General features: G+C 43.2%; 2 protein-coding genes across 6 annotated transcripts in view; one reads left to right on the top strand and one right to left on the bottom strand.

The window, feature by feature from the left end:
* LOC112240330 (cingulin-like protein 1) overlaps nucleotides 1-19176 on the bottom strand; it is a 70951-nt gene extending 51775 nt beyond the window's left edge. For 4 of the 5 annotated variants that reach the window (XR_006079482.1, XR_006079481.1, XM_042302756.1 and 1 more), the window contains exon 1: nucleotides 19005-19176. The gene's annotated coding sequence lies outside the window, so the exon portion shown is untranslated. The remainder of the gene's footprint in view (nucleotides 1-19004) is intronic. The other variant, XM_042302758.1, reaches the window with a different exon arrangement.
* LOC121840167 (putative protein FAM47C) overlaps nucleotides 17895-20000 on the top strand; it is a 10489-nt gene continuing 8383 nt past the window's right edge. The window contains exon 1 of the mRNA XM_042302042.1: nucleotides 17895-17976. Coding sequence (XP_042157976.1) covers nucleotides 17895-17976 — 82 coding nt within the window. The remainder of the gene's footprint in view (nucleotides 17977-20000) is intronic.

The following is a 20000-nucleotide window of genomic DNA, read 5'->3' as shown; positions in this document are numbered from 1 at the left end:
GGTAACGTGAGACCAGGGACTATGGTAACTTTGGAGAAGGGGACTATGGTAACGTGAGACCGGGGACTATGGTAACGTGAGACTAACACGTACACAAATAGATATCAAGCCCTTTTCCATGATAATCTCAGTGCTGGGGCTTTGGTTAATTATTCCTTGGTCAAAGTGACATTTCCTTAAGGATACAGACAGCAAGACAAGGCCGAAGGAAGAACATAAATTAGTGTGTCGTAAAATAAATACCACAATGATATCGTAGACATAAAAACTCTAAAAACAGTCAAATCAATGATTCATCATTCATAGCAGAAAGTCTGACTTTTCTCAAAAACACGACTACTACTCAAAATGAAGATGTTGTTTTACCATTACACTCTCAACACAATGAGGGGGGAAAACGTGGTGTTGATTGGTAATCTCTCCACTGGAGGGCAGTATTTCACCATCTACATACACTTTATGAGTGACACAGAAAGATAAAAACCTGACATGTGGGTTTGAGGGAAGTAGTAACATCCATATGAAAGTCTTTGATGAAAATGAACATCACAAGTCTCCCATAACGACCATTTGAAACCTTGGCCACAACCGCAGAACATCAGGAAAGCATGAGCATTCAGCGAAAACATCCACAATACAACAATCAATAATAAATAAATAAATAAAAACAATCCATCCCACAATTGCTTTGATCACTTGATCATTAGATAAAGATAAAGATAAATTATTATTAAATCAAGATAAATTGCTAAAACAATGCATATCTATCAAATGAGCCAGAACTAAAAACAGGAAAACATGATGAGACGTAAAAATCTATTTATTAAATATTTATATAAGTCAGGAAGTAGCCGATATCCATCCATGAACTGCAGTGATTATTAGCAGTGATTACATAGAGAAATGGTCGCGGTGGGTGTGTGTTCCTCTAGCTGCCTGGCTTAAAATACAGAACACAGGACTCCAGTGATCAGGGCTGAATTCCATGTAGATCTGCTCTGTGTGTGTGTGTCTGTGTGTGTGTGTGTCTCTGTCTCTGTCCTCTGTGTGTGTGTGTGTGTGTCTGTGTGTGTGTGTGTCTCTGTCTCTGTCCTCTGTGTGTGTGTGTGTGTGTCTGTGTGTGTGTGTGTCTCTGTCTCTGTCCTCTGTGTGTGTGTGTGTCTGTGTCTCTGTCTCTGTCTCTGTCTTTGTCCTCTGTGTGTGTGTCTGTGTGTGTGTCTGTGTGTGTGTGTGTGTGTGTCTGTGTGTGTGTCTGTGTGTGTGTGTGTGTCTGTGTGTGTGTGTGTGTGTGTGTGTGTGTGTGTGTGTGTGTGTGTGTGTGTGTGTGTGTGTGTGTGTCTGTGTGTGTGTCTCTGTCCTCTGTGTGTGTGTGTGTGTGTCTGTGTCTGTGTCTCTGTCTCTGTCTTTGTCCTCTGTGTGTGTGTGTGTGTGTGTGTGTGTGTGTGTGTGTGTGTGTGTGTGTGTGTGTGTGTGTGTGTGTGTGTGTGTCTGTGTGTGTGTGTGTCTGTGTCTGTGTCTGTGTGTGTGTCTGTGTCTCTGTCTCTCTTTGTCCTCTGTGTGTGTGTCTGTGTGTGTGTGTGTGTGTGTGTGTGTGTGTGTGTGTCTGTGTGTCTGTGTGTGTCTGTGTGTGTGTGTGTCTGTGTCTGTGTCTGTGTGTGTGTGTGTGTCTGTGTGTGTCTGTGTGTGTGTGTGTCTGTGTCTGTGTGTGTGTGTGTGTGTGTGTGTGTGTGTGTCTGTGTGTGTGTGTGTCTCTGTCTCTGTTCTCTGTGTGTGTGTGTGTGTGTGTGTGTCTGTGTCTCTGTCTTTGTCCTCTGTGTGTGTGTCTGTGTGTGTGTCTGTGTGTGTCTGTGTGTGTGTGTGTGTGTGTCTGTGTGTGTAAATCTGTTGGCATCTGCTGAAGGGATAAACAAAAAGCAGTGAGGCCCGTGAACCCTCATTAACCTTTTGTTTATGCGGCGTTGGAAACGAGGTCTACCCAGCATGCAGCAGTGATACACTCACACACACACACACGGCGGGCTCACGCAGAGCTGATCGCCAGCTGTCATGCTCCTCAAACGCTTAGAGAAAAAACATAAATAGCACATCATTATAGTGGATATATATGAACACAGATCACTCCAGAATTGTGAGTGAAAACTGTGCACATTCTTCCAACACTCATAGCCAGCTATATGTTTCTATCAAATCAAGTGTTCATTGTGTAAAGGTTTTAAAATCCCTGCCATATGGAATAAATGTAGGTTTTAGTACTTTTTAAATGCATCATAATTCATACAATGAATTTATGTATACTATTGTGAATGTATACTGTATACTATTGTGAATGTATACTGTATACTATTGTGAATGTATACTGTATACTATTGTGAATGTATACTATTGTGAATGTATACTGTATACTATTGTGAATGTATACTATTGTGAATGTATACTATTGTGAATGTATACTGTATACTATTGTGAATGTATACTGTATACTATTGTGAATGTATACTATTGTGAATGTATACTGTATACTATTGTGAATGTATACTATTGTGAATGTATACTGTATACTATTGTGAATGTATACTGTATACTATTGTGAATGTATACTGTATACTATTGTGAATGTATACTGTATACTATTGTGAATGTATAATGTATACTATTGTGAATGTATAATGTATACTATTGTGAATGTATACTGTATACTATTGTGAATGTATACTATTGTGAATGTATACTGTATACTATTGTGAATGTATACTATTGTGAATTTATACTGTATACTATTGTGAATGTATAATGTATACTATTGTGAATGTATACTGTATACTATTGTGAATGTATACTATTGTGAATGTATACTGTATACTATTGTGAATGTATACTGTATACTATTGTGAATGTATACTGTATACTATTGTGAATGTATACTATTGTGAATGTATACTGTATACTATTGTGAATGTATACTGTATACTATTGTGAATGTATACTATTGTGAATGTATAATGTATACTATTTGAATGAATGTATAATGTATACTATTGTGAATGTATAATGTATACTATTGTGAATGTATAATGTATACTATTGTGAATGTATAATGTATACTATTGTGAATGTATACTGTATACTATTGTGAATGTATACTATTGTGAATGTATACTGTATACTATTGTGAATGTATACTATTGTGAATTTATACTGTATACTATTGTGAATGTATAATGTATACTATTGTGAATGTATACTGTATACTATTGTGAATGTATACTATTGTGAATGTATACTGTATACTATTGTGAATGTATACTGTATACTATTGTGAATGTATACTATTGTGAATGTATACTGTATACTATTGTGAATGTATACTATTGTGAATGTATGATGTATACTATTGTGAATGTATACTGTATACTATTGTGAATGTATACTATTGTGAATGTATACTGTATACTATTGTGAATGTATACTATTGTGAATGTATACTGTATACTATTGTGAATGTATACTGTATACTATTGTGAATGTATAATGTATACTATTGTGAATGTATAATGTATACTATTGTGAATGTATACTATTGTGAATGTATACTGTATACTATTGTGAATGTATATTGTATACTATTGTGAATGTATACTATTGTGAATGTATACTATTGTGAATGTATACTATTGTGAATGTATAATGTATACTATTGTGAATGTATACTGTATACTATTGTGAATGTATAATGTATACTATTGTGAATGTATAATGTATACTATTGTGAATGTATACTATTGTGAATGTATACTGTATACTATTGTGAATGTATACTGTATACTATTATGAATGTATATTGTATACTATTGTGAATGTATACTATTGTGAATGTATACTATTGTGAATGTATACTATTGTGAATGTATACTATTGTGAATGTATACTGTATACTATTGTGAATGTATACTGTATACTATTGTGAATGTATAATGTATACTATTGTGAATGTATACTGTATACTATTGTGAATGTATACTATTGTGAATGTATACTATTGTGAATGTATACTGTATACTATTGTGAATGTATACTGTATACTATTGTGAATGTATACTATTGTGAATGTATACTATTGTGAATGTATACTGTATACTATTGTGAATGTATACTATTGTGAATGTATACTGTATACTATTGTGAATGTATACTGTATACTATTGTGAATGTATACTATTGTGAATGTATACTGTATACTATTGTGAATGTATAATGTATACTATTGTGAATGTATACTGTATACTATTGTGAATGTATACTATTGTGAATGTATACTATTGTGAATGTATACTATTGTGAATGTATACTGTATACTATTGTGAATGTATACTGTATACTATTGTGAATGTATACTATTGTGAATGTATACTATTGTGAATGTATACTGTATACTATTGTGAATGTATACTATTGTGAATGTATACTGTATACTATTGTGAATGTATAATGTATACTATTGTGAATGTATACTATTGTGAATGTATACTATTGTGAATGTATACTACTATTCTATACTGCGTTACTGTTAGCAACCTGTCATCCATGGCACATTCATGGTGCTGTAACGTGTTAAAGACTGTGGTTTGGTTATTTATACATTAGACATCATTATTTTCCATGCAACGTTTTAATAAGATATACGATTACATTTTGCTTTGATTGTTGCTTCATCCAATAGTTTCTTCAAAATGACCCCATTGGTAATCCATGTCTATGTAATATATGTTGGTAGCTCGAGGGTTAATAGATATAAACCTCTGTTACTTAAAATGGTGAGTACTATTTTTTTTAAACAACTCTATGTTTAAAGGGATTAATAATGGTATTACAAATGTTATTAATGACTTCATGAATAATAAATAAAAAAACATCTAATTTGTCGTAAGTAGGGACCCTGCAGTTCCAGCATGTAGTTTTATGTATCTGAGTAAGAACAAAAGGCTAACACACAGACACTAGTCTTTCTTCTTGGTGTTAGCTGACAGAGAAGCCGTCTGATGCACAGAGACATTCTAGTCTTTCTTCTTGGTGTTAGCTGGCAGAGAAGCCGTCTGATGCACAGAGACATTCTAGTCTTTCTTCTTCGTGTTAGCCATCCGATGCACAGATGCTGAGGTCGTATTATTTTATCATGAGCTTTAAATAATGAAACAATGAATAAGGTAGACAAGCTCAGGGCGAGGAGCCTCTTCCAGAGAGACATCAGGTATTGTAACATACTCAGGCATTGTAACATACTGTTTTACGGAATTATGTCTCTCTCTGGATTTACTGTCCCTGTCCATTCAGCCAGAGGGGTTCTCTGTCCATTGCATGGAAGAAACCACTGGGAAAAAGAAAGACGGAGAGGTTTGTTTCATGATTAACAACTCATGGAGTGACGATAACGTACAGGAACTGAAGGCTGACGTTTTGCGAGGTTCGACCCACCTTTCCTGTGATTCGTTTGGTGTTTATCTCTACTTTATTTTCACTATCATTTCTTATAACTAATAATAACTTTTGAACATCGGATCGGCAGTTACTAACCCAGTTCCGGCTTCACCTTTGACCCTGGGCATGTAGAAAATAGTGAAAAAAACTTGAATGAGGTTCCAAACTTGTGACTGGTACTGTATATATATATATATATATATATATATATATATATATATATACAGTTGAAGTCGGAAGTTTACATACACTTAGGTTGGAGTCATTAAAACTCATTTTTCAACCACTCCACAAATTTCTTGTTTACAAACGATAGTTTTGGCAAGTCAGCTAGGACATCTACTTTATGCATGGCACAAGTCATTTTTCCAACAATTGTTTACATACAGATTATTTAACTTATAATTCACAGTATCACAATTCCAGTGAGTCAAAAGTGTACATACACTACGTTGGCTCTGCCTTTAAACAGCTTGGAAAAATCCAGAAAATTATGTCATGGCTTTAGAAGCTTCTGATAGGCTAATTGACATAATTTGAGTCAATTGGAGGTGTACCTGTGGATGTATTTCAAGGCCTTTCAAACTCAGTGCCTCTTTGCATGACATCATGGGAAAATCAAAAGAAATCAGCCAAGACCTCAGAAAAAAATGTAGACCTCCACAAGTCTGGTTCATCCTTGGGAGCAATTTCCAAACGCCTGAAAGTACCACGTTAATCTGAACAAACAATAGTACGCAAGTATAAAACACCATGGGACCATGCAGCCGTCATACCGCTCAGGAAGGAGACACGTTCTGTCTCCTAGAGATGAACGTACTTTGGTGCGAAAAGTGCAAATCAATCCCCGAACAACAGCAAAGGACCTTGTGAAGATGCTGGAGGAAACAGGTACAAAAGTATCTATATCCACAGTAAAACGAGACCTATATCGACATAACCTGAAATGCCGCTCAGCAAGGAAGAAGCCACTGCTCCAAAACCGCCATAAAAAAAGCCAGACTACGGTTTGCAACTGTACATGCGGACAAAGATCAAACTTTTTGGAGAAATGTCCTCTGGTCTGATGAAGCAAAAATAGAACTGTTTGGCCATAATGACCATCGTTATGCTTGGAGGAAAAGGGGGAGGCTTGCAAGCCGAAGAACACCATCCCAACCGTGAAGCATGGGGGTGGCAGCATCATGTTGTGGGGGTGCTTTGCTGCAGGAGGGACTGGTGCCCTTCACAAAATAGACGGCATCATGAGGGGGGAAAATTATGTGGATATATTGAAGCAACATGTCAAGACATCAGTCAGGAAGTTAAAGCTTGGCCATAAATGTGTCTTCCAAATAGACAATGACCCCAAGCATACTTCCAAAGTTGTGGCAAAATGGCTTAGGGACAACAAAGTCAAGGTATTGGAGTGGCCATCACAAAGCCCTGACCTCAATCCTATAGAAAATTTGTGGGCAGAACTGAAAAAGTGTGTGCAAGCAAGGAGGCCTAAAAACCAGACTCAGTTACACCAGCTTTGTAAGGAGGAATGGGACAAAATTCACCCAACTTATTGTGGGAAGCTTGTGGAAGGCTACCCGAAACGTTTGACCCAAGTTAAACAATTTAAAGGCAATGCTACCAAATACTAATTGAGTGTATGTAAACTTCTGACCCACAGGGAATGTGATGAAATAAATCAAATCTGAAATAAATCATTTTCTCTACTATTATTCTGACATTTCATATCCTGAAAAATAAAGTGGTGATCCTAACTGACCTAAAGACAGGGAATTTTTTACTAGGATTAAATGTCAGGAATTGTGAAAAACTGAGTTTAAATGTATTTGACTAAGGTGTAAAAGTCTGACTTCAACTGTGTATATATATATATATATATATATATATATATATACAATATAACTGTAAGACATATTACTTTGCTGCAGCAGTGGTCCACAAGAGGGGACCAGACGTTTCACAATGTTGTCGTAGCTCTGAACAGGCTCAACTGATTCACCCATTCAAGGGCTTGATGATTAGTCGACAAGTTGAATCAGGTGTGCTAGCTCTGGAATAGATCAAATCCATGGAATGGGGTCCCCAAGGAGAGGTTGGAGAACCACTGCACTACAGTATGATGGCACTGAGACATTGGCACCTTGGCAGCACCGAGCCCCAGAAGGAAACTGCAGGTTTTCCCAGAACACGATGACACACCCTTGGCTTGAACTGAGCCTATTGATGTGCTTTACCTTGATCTGTCTGATACGCACATCCACATACGCATTGTACATGTAAAGTTCCCAAATGTAAGAGGACTACGGTGGTATGTTGTCTGTAAACACACAGTCCAGTTCAAAGTGAATGATAACAGGCCCTACTGCCTGTAAACACACAGTCCAGTTCATAGTGAATGATGACAGGCCCTACTGCCTGTAAACACACAGTCCAGTTCAAAGTGAATGATAACAGGCCCTACTGCCTGTAAACACACAGTCCAGTTCATAGTGAATGATGACAGGCCCTACTGCCTGTAAACACACAGTCCAGTTCATAGTGAATGATAACAGGCCCTACTGCCTGTAAACACACAGTCCAGTTCATAGTGAATGATGACAGGCCCTACTGCCTGTAAACACACAGTCCAGTTCATAGTGAATGATAAATCAAATCAAATCAAATTTTATTTGTCACATACACATGGTTAGCAGATGTTAATGCGAGTGTAGCGAAATGCTTGTGCTTCTAGTTCCGACAATGCAGTAATAACGAACAAGTAATCTAACTAACAATTCCAAAAAAACTACTGTCTTATACACAGTGTAAGGGGATAAGGAATATGTACATAAGGATATATGAATGAGTGATGGTACAGAGCAGCATAGGCAAGATACAGTAGATGATATTGAGTACAGTATATACATATGAGATGAGTATGTAAACCAAGTGGCATAGTTAAAGTGGCTAGTGATACATGTATTACATAAGGATGCAGTCGATGATATAGAGTACAGTATCTACGTATGCATATGAGATGAATAATGTAGGGTAAGTAACATTATATAAGGTAGCATTGTTTAAAGTGGCTAGTGATATATTTACATCATTTCCCATCAATTCCCATTATTAAAGTGGCTGGAGTAGAGTCAGTGTCATTGACAGTGTGTTGGCAGTAGCCACTCAATGTTAGTGGTGGCTGTTTAACAGTCTGATGGCCTTGAGATAGAAGCTGTTTTTCAGTCTCTCGGTCCCAGCTTTGATGCACCTGTACTGACCTCGCCTTCTGGATGACAGCGGGGTGAACAGGCAGTGGCTCGGGTGGTTGATGTCCTTGATGATCTTTATGGCCTTCCTGTAGCATCGGGTGGTGTAGGTGTCCTGGAGGGCAGGTAGTTTGCCCCCGGTGATGCGTTGTGCAGACCTCACTACCCTCTGGAGAGCCTTACGGTTGAGGGCGGTGCAGTTGCCATACCAGGCGGTGATACAGCCCGCCAGGATGCTCTCGATTGTGCATCTGTAGAAGTTTGTGAGTGCTTTTGGTGACAAGCCGAATTTCTTCAGCCTCCTGAGGTTGAAGAGGCGCTGCTGCGCCTTCCTCACGATGCTGTCTGTGTGAGTGGACCAATTCAGTTTGTCTGTGATGTGTATGCCGAGGAACTTAAAACTTGCTACCCTCTCCACTACTGTTCCATCGATGTGGATGGGGGGTGTTCCCTCTGCTGTTTCCTGAAGTCCACAATCATCTCCTTAGTTTTGTTGACGTTGAGTGTGAGGTTATTTTCCTGACACCACACTCCGAGGGCCCTCACCTCCTCCCTGTAGGCCGTCTCGTCGTTGTTGGTAATCAAGCCTACCACTGTTGTGTCGTCCGCAAACTTGATGATTGAGTTGGAGGCGTGCATGGCCACGCAGTCGTGGGTGAACAGGGAGTACAGGAGAGGGCTCAGAACGCACCCTTGTGGGGCCCCAGTGTTGAGGATCAGCGGGGAGGAGATGTTGTTGCCTACCCTCACCACCTGGGGGGCGGCCCGTCAGGAAGTCCAGAACCCAGTTGCACAGGGCGGGGTCGAGACCCAGGGTCTCGAGCTTGATGACGAGCTTGGAGGGTACTATGGTGTTGAATGCCGAGCTGTAGTCGATGAACAGCATTCTCACATAGGTATTCCTCTTGTCCAGATGGGTTAGGGAAGTGTGCAGTGTGGTTGAGATTGCATCGTCTGTGGACCTATTTGGGCGGTAAGCAAATTGGAGTGGGTCAAGGGTGTCAGGTAGGGTGGAGGTGATATGGTCCTTGACTAGTCTCTCAAAGCACTTCATGATGACGGATGTGAGTGCTACGGGGCGGTAGTCGTTTAGCTCAGTTACCTTAGCTTTCTTGGGAACAGGAACAATGGTGGCCCTCTTGAAGCATGTGGGAACAGCAGACTGGTATAGGGATTGATTGAATATGTCCGTAAACACACCGGCCAGCTGGTCTGCGCATGCTCTGAGGGCGCGGCTGGGGATGCCGTCTGGGCCTGCAGCCTTGCGAGGGTTAACACGTTTAAATGTCCTACTCACTTCGGCTGCAGTGAAGGAGAGACCGCATGTTTTCGTTGCAGGCCGTGTCAGTGGCACTGTATTGTCCTCAAAGCGGGCAAAAAGTTATTTAGTCTGCCTGGGAGCAAGACATCCTGGTCCGTGACTGGGCTGGGTTTCTTCCTGTAGTCCGTGATTGACTGTAGACCCTGCCACATGCCTCTTGTGTCTGAGCCGTTGAATTGAGATTCTACTTTGTCTCTGTACTGGCGCTTAGCTTGTTTGATAGCCTTGCGGAGGGAATAGCTGCACTGTTTGTATTCAGTCATGTTACCAGACACCTTGCCCTGATTAAAAGCAGTGGTTCGTGCCTTCAGTTTCACACGAATGCTGCCATCAATCCACGGTTTCTGGTTAGGGAATGGTTTAATCGTTGCTATGGGAACGACATATTCAACGCACGTTCTAATGAACTCGCACACCGAATCAGCGTATTCGTCAATGTTGTTGTCTGACGCAATACGAAACATCTCCCAGTCCACGTGATGGAAGCAGTCTTGGAGTGTGGAGTCAGCTTGGTCGGACCAGCGTTGGACAGACCTCAGCGTGGGAGCTTCTTGTTTTAGTTTCTGTCTGTAGGCAGGGATCAACAAAATGGAGTCGTGGTCAGCTTTTCCGAAAGGGGGCGGGGCAGGGCCTTATATGCGTCGCGGAAGTTAGAGTAACAATGATCCAGGGTCTTTCCACCCCTGGTTGCGCAATCGATATGCTGATAAAATTTAGGGAGTCTTGTTTTCAGATTAGCCTTGTTAAAATCCCCAGCTACAATGAATGCAGCCTCCGGATAAATCGTTTCCAGTTTGCAGAGAGTTAAATAAAGTTCGTTCAGAGCCATCGATGTGTCTGCTTGGGGGATATATACGGCTGTGATTATAATCGAAGAGAATTCTCTTGGTAGATAATGCGGTCTACATTTGATTGTGAGGAATTCTAAATCAGGTGAACAGAAGGATTTGAGTTCCTGTATGTTTCTTTCATCACACCATGTCACGTTAGTCATAAGGCATACGCCCCCGCCCCTCTTCTTACCAGAAAGATGTTAGTTTCTGTCCGCGCGATGCGTGGAGAAACCCGCTGGCTGCACCGCTTCGGATTGCGTCTCTCCAGTTAGCCATGTTTCCGTGAAGCAGAGAACGTTACAGTCTCTGATGTCCCTCTGGAATGCTACCCTTGCTCGGATTTCATCAACCTTGTTGTCAAGAGACTGGACATTGGCAAGAAGAATGCTAGGGAGTGGTGCACGGTGTGCACGAGGCCCTACTGCCTGTAAACACACAGTCCAGTTCATAGTGAATGAGGACAGGCCCTACTGTCTGTAAACACACAGTCCAGTTCATAGTGAATGAGGACAGGCCCTACTGTCTGTAAACACACAGTCCAGTTCATAGTGAATGATAACAGGCCCTACTGCCTGTAAACACACAGTCCAGTTCAAAGTGAATGATGACAGGCCCTACTGTCTGTAAACACACAGTCCAGTTCATAGTGAATGATGACAGGCCCTACTGCCTGTAAACACACAGTCCAGTTCATAGTGAATGATGACAGGCCCTACTGCCTGTAAACACACAGTCCAGTTCATAGTGAATGATGACAGGCCCTACTGTCTGTAAACACACAGTCCAGTTCATAGTGAATGATGACAGGCCCTACTGCCTGTAAACACACAGTCCAGTTCATAGTGAATGATGACAGGCCCTACTGCCTGTAAACACACAGTCCAGTTCATAGTGAATGATGACAGGCCCTACTGTCTGTAAACACACAGTCCAGTTCAAAGTGAATGATGCCAGGTCTGTGTGGCAAATGGCTTGTTTGCATATAGGCCTACTGTAGCTCTGATTGGCTACGCTGCACTGGTTTGCATATAGGCCTACTGTAGCTCTGATTGGCTGCGCTGCACTGGTTTGCATATAGGCCTACTGTAGCTCTGATTGGCTGCGCTGCACTGGTTTGCATATAGGCCTACTGTAGCTCTGATTGGCTGCGCTGCACTGGTTTGCATATAGGCCTACTGTAGCTCTGATTGGCTGCGCTGCACTGGTTTGCATATAGGCCTACTGTAGCTCTGATTGGCTGCGCTGCACTGGTTTGCATATAGGCCTACTGTAGCTCTGATTGGCTGCGCTGCACTGGTTTGCATATAGGCCTACTGTAGCTCTGATTGGCTGCGCTGCACTGGTTTGCATATAGGCCTACTGTAGCTCTGATTGGCTGCGCTGCACTGGTTTGCATATAGGCCTACTGTAGCTCTGATTGGCTGCGCTGCACTGGTTTGCATATAGGCCTACTGTAGCTCTGATTGGCTGCGCTGCACTGGTTTGCATATAGGCCTACTGTAGCTCTGATTGGCTGCGCTGCACTGGTTTGCATATAGGCCTACTGTAGCTCTGATTGGCTACGCTGCACTGGTTTGCATATAGGCCTACTGTAGCTCTGATTGGCTGCGCTGCACTGGTTTGCATATAGGCCTACTGTAGCTCTGATTGGCTGCGCTGCACTGGTTTGCATAGATTCTGGTCCTGGACGAGGCAGGTGTTTTTATTAGGTTTAATTTACTGCAGTGTCTACTCATTGTCCAAACGCACGGCCATTTTCCCACTGTATATTGCTATAGATTTGTCACAAATGCCTTCGTGTACTTAATTCTAAGAATTTATGAAAACGTGAAGATGACCATATCTCAGTGCTCACTAGTCAGAAAATGTTCAAAGATATGTCTTATTATTCCTGGGGGGAGTACATGAACAGATTTTAATACGATTTCATGAGGCTAAAATTTCGTTCAGTTCCACTTTAATGCAAGTAAGTGCTTTGAAAATAATTAAATTTAGATTAATCATCAGCTTTCATGACTCCAGTCTGAAAGCTGTGTGTTGTGTTCTGTTGGCAGCTCTGAAGCCCCGCCCAGCAGCACATCCACGATCCACACAACGAGTAGAGGGAGGATAGGCTTGGTGAACACGGATCATCATTGGGTGGTGCAGACCTCGAGTGACCTGAACCATTTCCCAAACCTATAATTAAAGAAAATGCTTTGGGGAAAAAAAAAAACCTGAATAAAGTATCAGTCTGGAAGGGTGTTAGTCAGGTTCTGTTCTGTTGGCAGCTCTGAGCCCCACCCAGCACCATAATCACATCCTGGCACTAGCAGGGTTTGTGTGAATCTACAGGGTGGATCTATTTACTCATCCTGCAGAGAAACTAAGTCTGTGACCACACTGACAGACAAGCACCAACAGGATAGTGTTTATCTTTGCAATGAAACACGTTGCTGTCATAACATCAGTCAGTTTACATGTTACACTGCTAAAACCTAGAGCAGTGAAAACTAGCATTTAATCCAGCCACCACCACATCAAGATACTGTACCTGGAACAATGGAGACACAAACAGGTAATAACCTGAGTCAGATTTACCTGTCCAGAACCAACTTTTATAAAAGCGTGGATTCACTACAAATCACCACAACAGGCCTGCTCCACATCCAGCTATAGCTTTGACAACAAACAACTTAGTTATCTGGCTTTATGTTAGCTGACTCAGGTTATTACCTGTTTGTGTCTCCATTGTTCCAGGTACAGTATGCACAAGCAGCTAGTATAAAACCATTCATCACCGCAAACATATCCTTTTGAACTCTACTATGTTATCAGCCAACAACTACAGCAACTACAGCAACTACAGCTACTACAACAACTACAGCAACTACAGCAACTACAGCAACTACAGCAACTACAGCAACTACAGCAACTACAGCAACTACAGCAACTACAGCAACTACAGCAACTACAGCAACTACAGCAACTACAGCAACTACAGCAACTACAGCAACTACAGCAACTACAGCAACTACAGCAACTACAGCAACTACAGCAACTACAACAACTACAGCAACTACAGCAACTACAGCAACTACAGCAACTACAGCAACTACAGCTACTACAACAACTACAGCAACTACAACAACTACAGCAGCTACAGCAACTACAGCAACTACAGCTACTACAACAACTACATCTACTACAGCAACTACAGCAACTACAACAACTACAGCTACTACAGCAACTACAGCTACTACAGCAACTACAGCAACTACAACTACAGCAACTACAGCAACTACAGCAACTACAACTAAAAGAAGAGTGGCGAAGTCATGTCATGGTGTGATGGTGTCATGGTGGTGTGGTGGTGTCATGGTGGTGTGGTGTCATGGTGGTGTGGTGGTGTCATGGTGGTGTGGTGTGGTGGTGTCATGGTGTAGTGATGTCATGGTGGTGTGGTGTCATGGTGCAGTGGTGTCATGGTGTAGTGGTGTCATGGTGTAGTGGTGTCATGGTGTGGTGGTGTGGTGGTGTCATGGTGTGGTGGTGTGGTGGTGTCATGGTGTGGTGGTGTCATGGTGTGGTGGTGTCATGGTGTAGTGGTGTCATGATGACATGGTGTGGTGGTGTCATGGTGTGGTGGTGTCATGGTGTCATGGTGTGGTGGTGTCATGGTGTGGAGGTGTCATGTGGTGGTGTAATGGTGTGGTAGTGTCATGATGTAGTGGTGTCATGGTGTAGTGGTGTCATGGTGTAGTGGTGTTATGGTGTAGTGGTGTCATGGTGTGGTGGTGTCATGGTGTAGTGGTGTCATGGTGTGGTGGTGTCATGGTGTGGTGGTGTCATGGTGTGGTGGTGTGGTGGTGTCATGGTGTGATGGTGTCATGGTGTGGTGGTGGCATGGTGTGGTGGTGTCATGGTGTGTTGGTGTCATGGTGTGGAGGTGTCATGTGGTGGTGTAATGGTGTGGTAGTGTCATGATGTAGTGGTGTCATGGTGTAGTGGTGTTATGGTGTGGTGGTGTCATGGTGTGGTGGTGTCATGGTGTAGTGGCGTCATGGTGTAGGGGTGTCATGGTGTGGTGGTGTCATGGTGTAGGGGTGTCATCGTGTGGTTGGTGTCATGGTGTGGTGGTGTCATGGTGTGGTGGTGTCATGGTTGTGTCGTGGTGTCATGGTGTGCTGGTGTCATGGTGTGGAGGTGTCATGGTGTGGAGGTGTCATGTGGTGTTGTAATGGTGTGGTAGTGTCATGATGTCATGGTGTGATGGTGTCATGGTGTGGTGGTGTCATGGTGTGGTGGTGTCATGGTGTGGTGGTGTCTGGTGTGGTGGTGGCATGGTGTGGTGGTGTAGTGGTGTCATGGTGTGGAGGTGTCATGTGGTGGTGTAATGGTGTCATGATGTCATGGTGTGGTGGTGTCATGGTGTGGTGGTGTCATGGTGTAGTGGTGTCATGGTGTCATGGTGTGGTGGTGTCATGGTGTAGTGGTGTCATGGTGGTGTGGTGTCATGGTGTGGTGGTGTCATGGTGTAGTGGTGTCATGGTGTGGTTGTGTTATGGTGGTGTGGTGGTGTCATGGTGTGGTGGTGTCATGGTGGTGTGGTGGTGTCATGGTGTGGTGATGTCATGGTGGTGTCATGGTGTGGTGATGTCATGGTGGTGTGGTGGTGTCATGGTGTAGTGGTGTCATGGTGTGGTGGTGTCATGGTGCAGTGGTGTCATGGTGTAGTGGTGTCATGGTGTAGTGGTGTCATGGTGGTGTGGTGATGTCATGGTGTAGTGGTGTCATGGTGTAGTGGTGTTATGGTGTGGTGGTGTCATGGTGTAGTGGCGTCATGGTGGTGTGGTGTCATGATGTGGTGGTGTAGGGGTGTCATCGTGTGGTTGGTGTCATGGTGTGGTGGTGTCATGGTTGTGTCGTGGTGTCATGGTGTGCTGGTGTGGTGGTGTCATGGTGCGATGGTGTCATGGTGTGGTGGTGTCATGGTGTCATGGTGTAGTGGTGTCATGATAACATTGTGTGGTGGTATCATGGTGTGGTGGTGTCATGGTGTGGTGGTGTCTGGTGTGGTGGTGTCATGGTGTGGAGGTGTCATGTGGTGGTGTAATGGTGTCATGATGTCATGGTGTGGTGGTGTCATGGTGTGGTGGTGTCATGGTGTGGTAGTGTTATGATGTCATGGTGTCATATTGTGGTGGTGTCATGGTGCGGTGGTGTCATGGTGTAGTGGTGTCATGGTGTGGTGGTGTCATGGTGTAGTGGCGTCATGGTGGTGTGGCGTCATGGTGGTGTGGTGTCATGGTGTAGGGGTGTCATGGTGTGGTGGTGTCATGGTGTGGTGGTGTCATGGTGTGCTGGTGTGGTGGTGTCATGGTGTGATGGTGTCATGGTGGCATGGTGTGGTGGTGTCATGGTGTGGAGGTGTCATGTGGTGGTGTCATGGTGTGGTGGTGTCATGGTGTAGTGGTGTCATGGTGTAGTGGTGTTATGGTGTGGTGGTGTCATGGTGTGGTGGTGTCATGGTGTAGTGGCGTCATGGTGGTGTGGCGTCATGGTGGTGTGGTGTCATGGTGTAGGGGTGTCATGGTGTGGTGGTGTCATGGTGTAGGGGTGTCATGGTGTGGTGGTGTCATGGTGTGGTGGTGTCATGGTGTGGTGGTGTCATGGTGTGGTGGTGTCATGGTGTAGTGGTTTCATGGTGTGGTGGTGTCATGGTGTGGTGGTGTCATGGTTATGTCGTGGTGTCATGGTGTGCTGGTGTCATGGTGTGATGGTGTCATGGTGTGGTGGTGGCATGGTGAGGTGGTGTCATGGTGTGGTGGTGTCATGGTGTGGAGGTGTCATGTGGTGGTGTAATGGTGTGGTAGTGTCATGATGTCATGGTGTAGTGGTGTCATGATAACATTGTGTGGTGGTGTCATGGTGTGGTGGTGTCATGGTGTGGTGGTGTCTGGTGTGGTGGTGGCATGGTGTGGTGGTGTAGTGGTGTCATGGTGTGGAGGTGTCATGTGGTGGTGTAATGGTGTCATGATGTCATGGTGTGGTGGTGTAGTGGTGTCATGGTGTGGTGGTGTCATGGTGTGGTGGTGTCATGGTGTAGTGGTGTTATGGTGTGGTGGTATAGTGGCGTCATGGTGGTGTGGTGTCATGGTGTAGTGGTGTCATGGTGTGGTGGTGTCATGGTGTGGTGTTGTCATGGTGTAGTGGTGTCATGGTGTGTTGGTGTAGTGGTGCCATGGTGTGGTGGTGTCATGGTGTGGTGGTGTCATGGTGTAGTGGTGTTATGGTGTGGTGGTGTTATGGTGTGGTGGTGTCATGGTGTGGTGGTGTTATGGTGTGGTGGTGTTATGGTGTGGTGGTGTCATGGTGTAGTGGTGTCATGGTGTAGTGGTGTTATGGTGTGGTGGTGTCATGGTGTAGGGGTGTCATGGTGTAGTGGTGTCATGGTGTGGTGGTGTCATGGTGTGGTGGTGTCATGGTGTCATGGTGTGGTGGTGTCATGGTGTAGGGGTGTCATGGTGTAGTGGTGTCATGGTGTGGTGGTGTCATGGTGTGGTGGTGTCATGGTGTCATGGTGTGGTGGTGTGAAGGACTCTTTACTCTACTTTTAGATTCATGTGCATTGGCATAGTGTTGTGTTTTATTATTTTTAACATAATACCTGAATAAATTTTTGTAATATAATGTAATATATATAATGTATAATTTTTGTAACTAATGTAATATATTATAAATATAACTAATGTAATATATTATAAATATATATACTAATGTTATATAATATAATGTCTATATAATACTCATGTAATATCTTATAGATAATATACACAACAAATGAACTATTTGATTAAAGTAAAGTCATGTGAATAAATGATGCTTAATAAGAGATCAGCAGTAATGAACAGTCACCATGGGACTTTAGTTCATTTAAAAAAAAAATCTAAACCAAAATAGAAATTCTGATTATTTAAAAAAAAAATCGAACTGTAACCGAACCGACCTCAAAACACCACGAATCGCTCAGGGCTAATAAAGATGGATTTCGCCAAACATAAAGTCATCGCACCAGACATGTGTGACTCTGATTACTGCAAATTCTACGTACCTGTAAAGTCTGGTGTGTGAGATGAAATCCCAGTCTTTATCGACAGCGCGGCTATGAAGAACAATGAAAGCAGGGAGGCCTTGTATTCATACCTAATACAGAGACCTTGTTTTGTAACTGAATAAACTCATATATTTTGACTTGAACATTCCAGCACACTTCAACAGAGTCAGATCTCTCAGACCCATTTTTCACTAACTGTAGAGCACAGACATCAATCAGCATAGAAATCAAATCAACGTGTATCATGCTAGATTGAGTCACTGTGAGTGTCTTTAGAAACAGTCTGTTGTCTGTTGTTGAGGGAGCACACGTGTCCTGGTCGGGGGAAAACGGTTTGAAATGGCACTGCCCTAAGTGAAAACTAGGTGAGACATTGCCTAGGGAGAATGAAGATGACATAATTTCAAATAGCTTTCCCCAGTTGTGGGTGGATCCCAACCTTCCAGACATACCAGACCAGGTGCCGACAGACCAGAACAGGTGCAGACAGACCAGAACAGGTGCAGACAGACCAGATCAGGTGCCGACAGACCAGAACAGGTGCCGACAGACCAGAACAGGTGCACCCACCCTCTCTGTGGACATGTCTGTCGGATGGTAACCAGACCCCTGTTACCCCTCTCTGATGGTAACCAGACCCCTGTTACCCTTCTCTGATGGTAACCAGACCCCTGTTACCCCTCTCTGATGGTAACCAGACCCCTGTTACCCCTCTCTGATGGTAACCAGACCCCTGTTACCCCTCTCTGATGGTAACCAGACCCCTGTTACCCCTCTCTGTGGACATGTCTGATGGTAACCAAGAGGCCAGTAACCCCAAAACAAGATAGCTATCAGCCAGGGAAAGTAACGTTTGGTTGTCTTTTAAGAACAATAAAAAAGATACCTGGTATTTACTGTGCTGTTCAGGTGTGTGTGTGTGTGTGTGTGTGTGTGTGTGTGTGTGTGTGTGTGTGTGTGTGTGTGTGTGTGTGTGTGTGTGTGTGTGTGTGTGTGTGTGTGTGTGTGTGTGTGTGTGTGTGTGTGTGTCAGGTTACCTGTTCGTCTAGTGAGACAGTCTTTCAGAGTGTGTTCACTTTGTCCCCCAGTAGTTCAGTCAGCTGTACCAGTGAAGGGGGGATATCTCTCTGGTCTCTCTCTGAGCTCCTATTGGCTGATGGAAACACAAGGTCAGAGGTCAGATATACTGGCCCATTGCCTGGTGTTACCATGGACACCAGGGACATTCTTTAAAAACGACATTTCCTGTCAGACAAAGGACACACAAGTAAATTGATTAACTCTATAAACCGGAATAGGGTGACATTCCAGACACACACATTCCAGACACACACATTCCAGACACACCCATTCCAGACACACCCATTCCAGACACACACATTCCAGACACACCCATTCCAGACACACCCATTCCAGACACACCCATTCCAGACACACACATTCCAGACACACACATTCCAGACACACCCATTCCAGACACACCCATTCCAGACACACCCATTTCAGACACACACATTCCAGACACACCCATTTCAGACACACACATTCCAGACACACACATTCCAGACACACACATTCCAGACACACCCATTTCGAGACACACCCATTTCGAGACACACCCATTTAAGACACACCCATTTCTAGACACACCCATTTCAGACACACACATTCCAGACACACCCATTTTGAGACACACCCATTTCAGACACACACATTCCAGACACACACATTCCAGACACACCCATTTCGAGACACACCCATTTCGAGACACACCCATTTAAGACACACCCATTTCTAGACACACCCATTTCAGACACACCCATTTAAGACACACCCATTTCGAGACACACCCATTTCAGACACACCCATTTCAGACATGTAATGACCGAAGCACAGCAAGGTGTGGATACATATAAAAGTTTGGGACATTAGTCTAAAACCAATCAGGAGTTACTGTTGTTGATACAGGTACGCAAGCAGGACATTAGTCTAAAACCAATCAGGAGTTACTGTTGTTGATGCAGGACATTAGT

The sequence above is a fragment of the Oncorhynchus tshawytscha genome, linkage group LG20, assembly GCF_018296145.1.
Source record: "Oncorhynchus tshawytscha isolate Ot180627B linkage group LG20, Otsh_v2.0, whole genome shotgun sequence".
Taxonomy (NCBI): domain Eukaryota; kingdom Metazoa; phylum Chordata; class Actinopteri; order Salmoniformes; family Salmonidae; genus Oncorhynchus; species Oncorhynchus tshawytscha.
The sequence above is the reverse complement of the archived record's forward strand: the minus strand, read 5'-3'. Positions and strand labels throughout refer to the sequence as shown.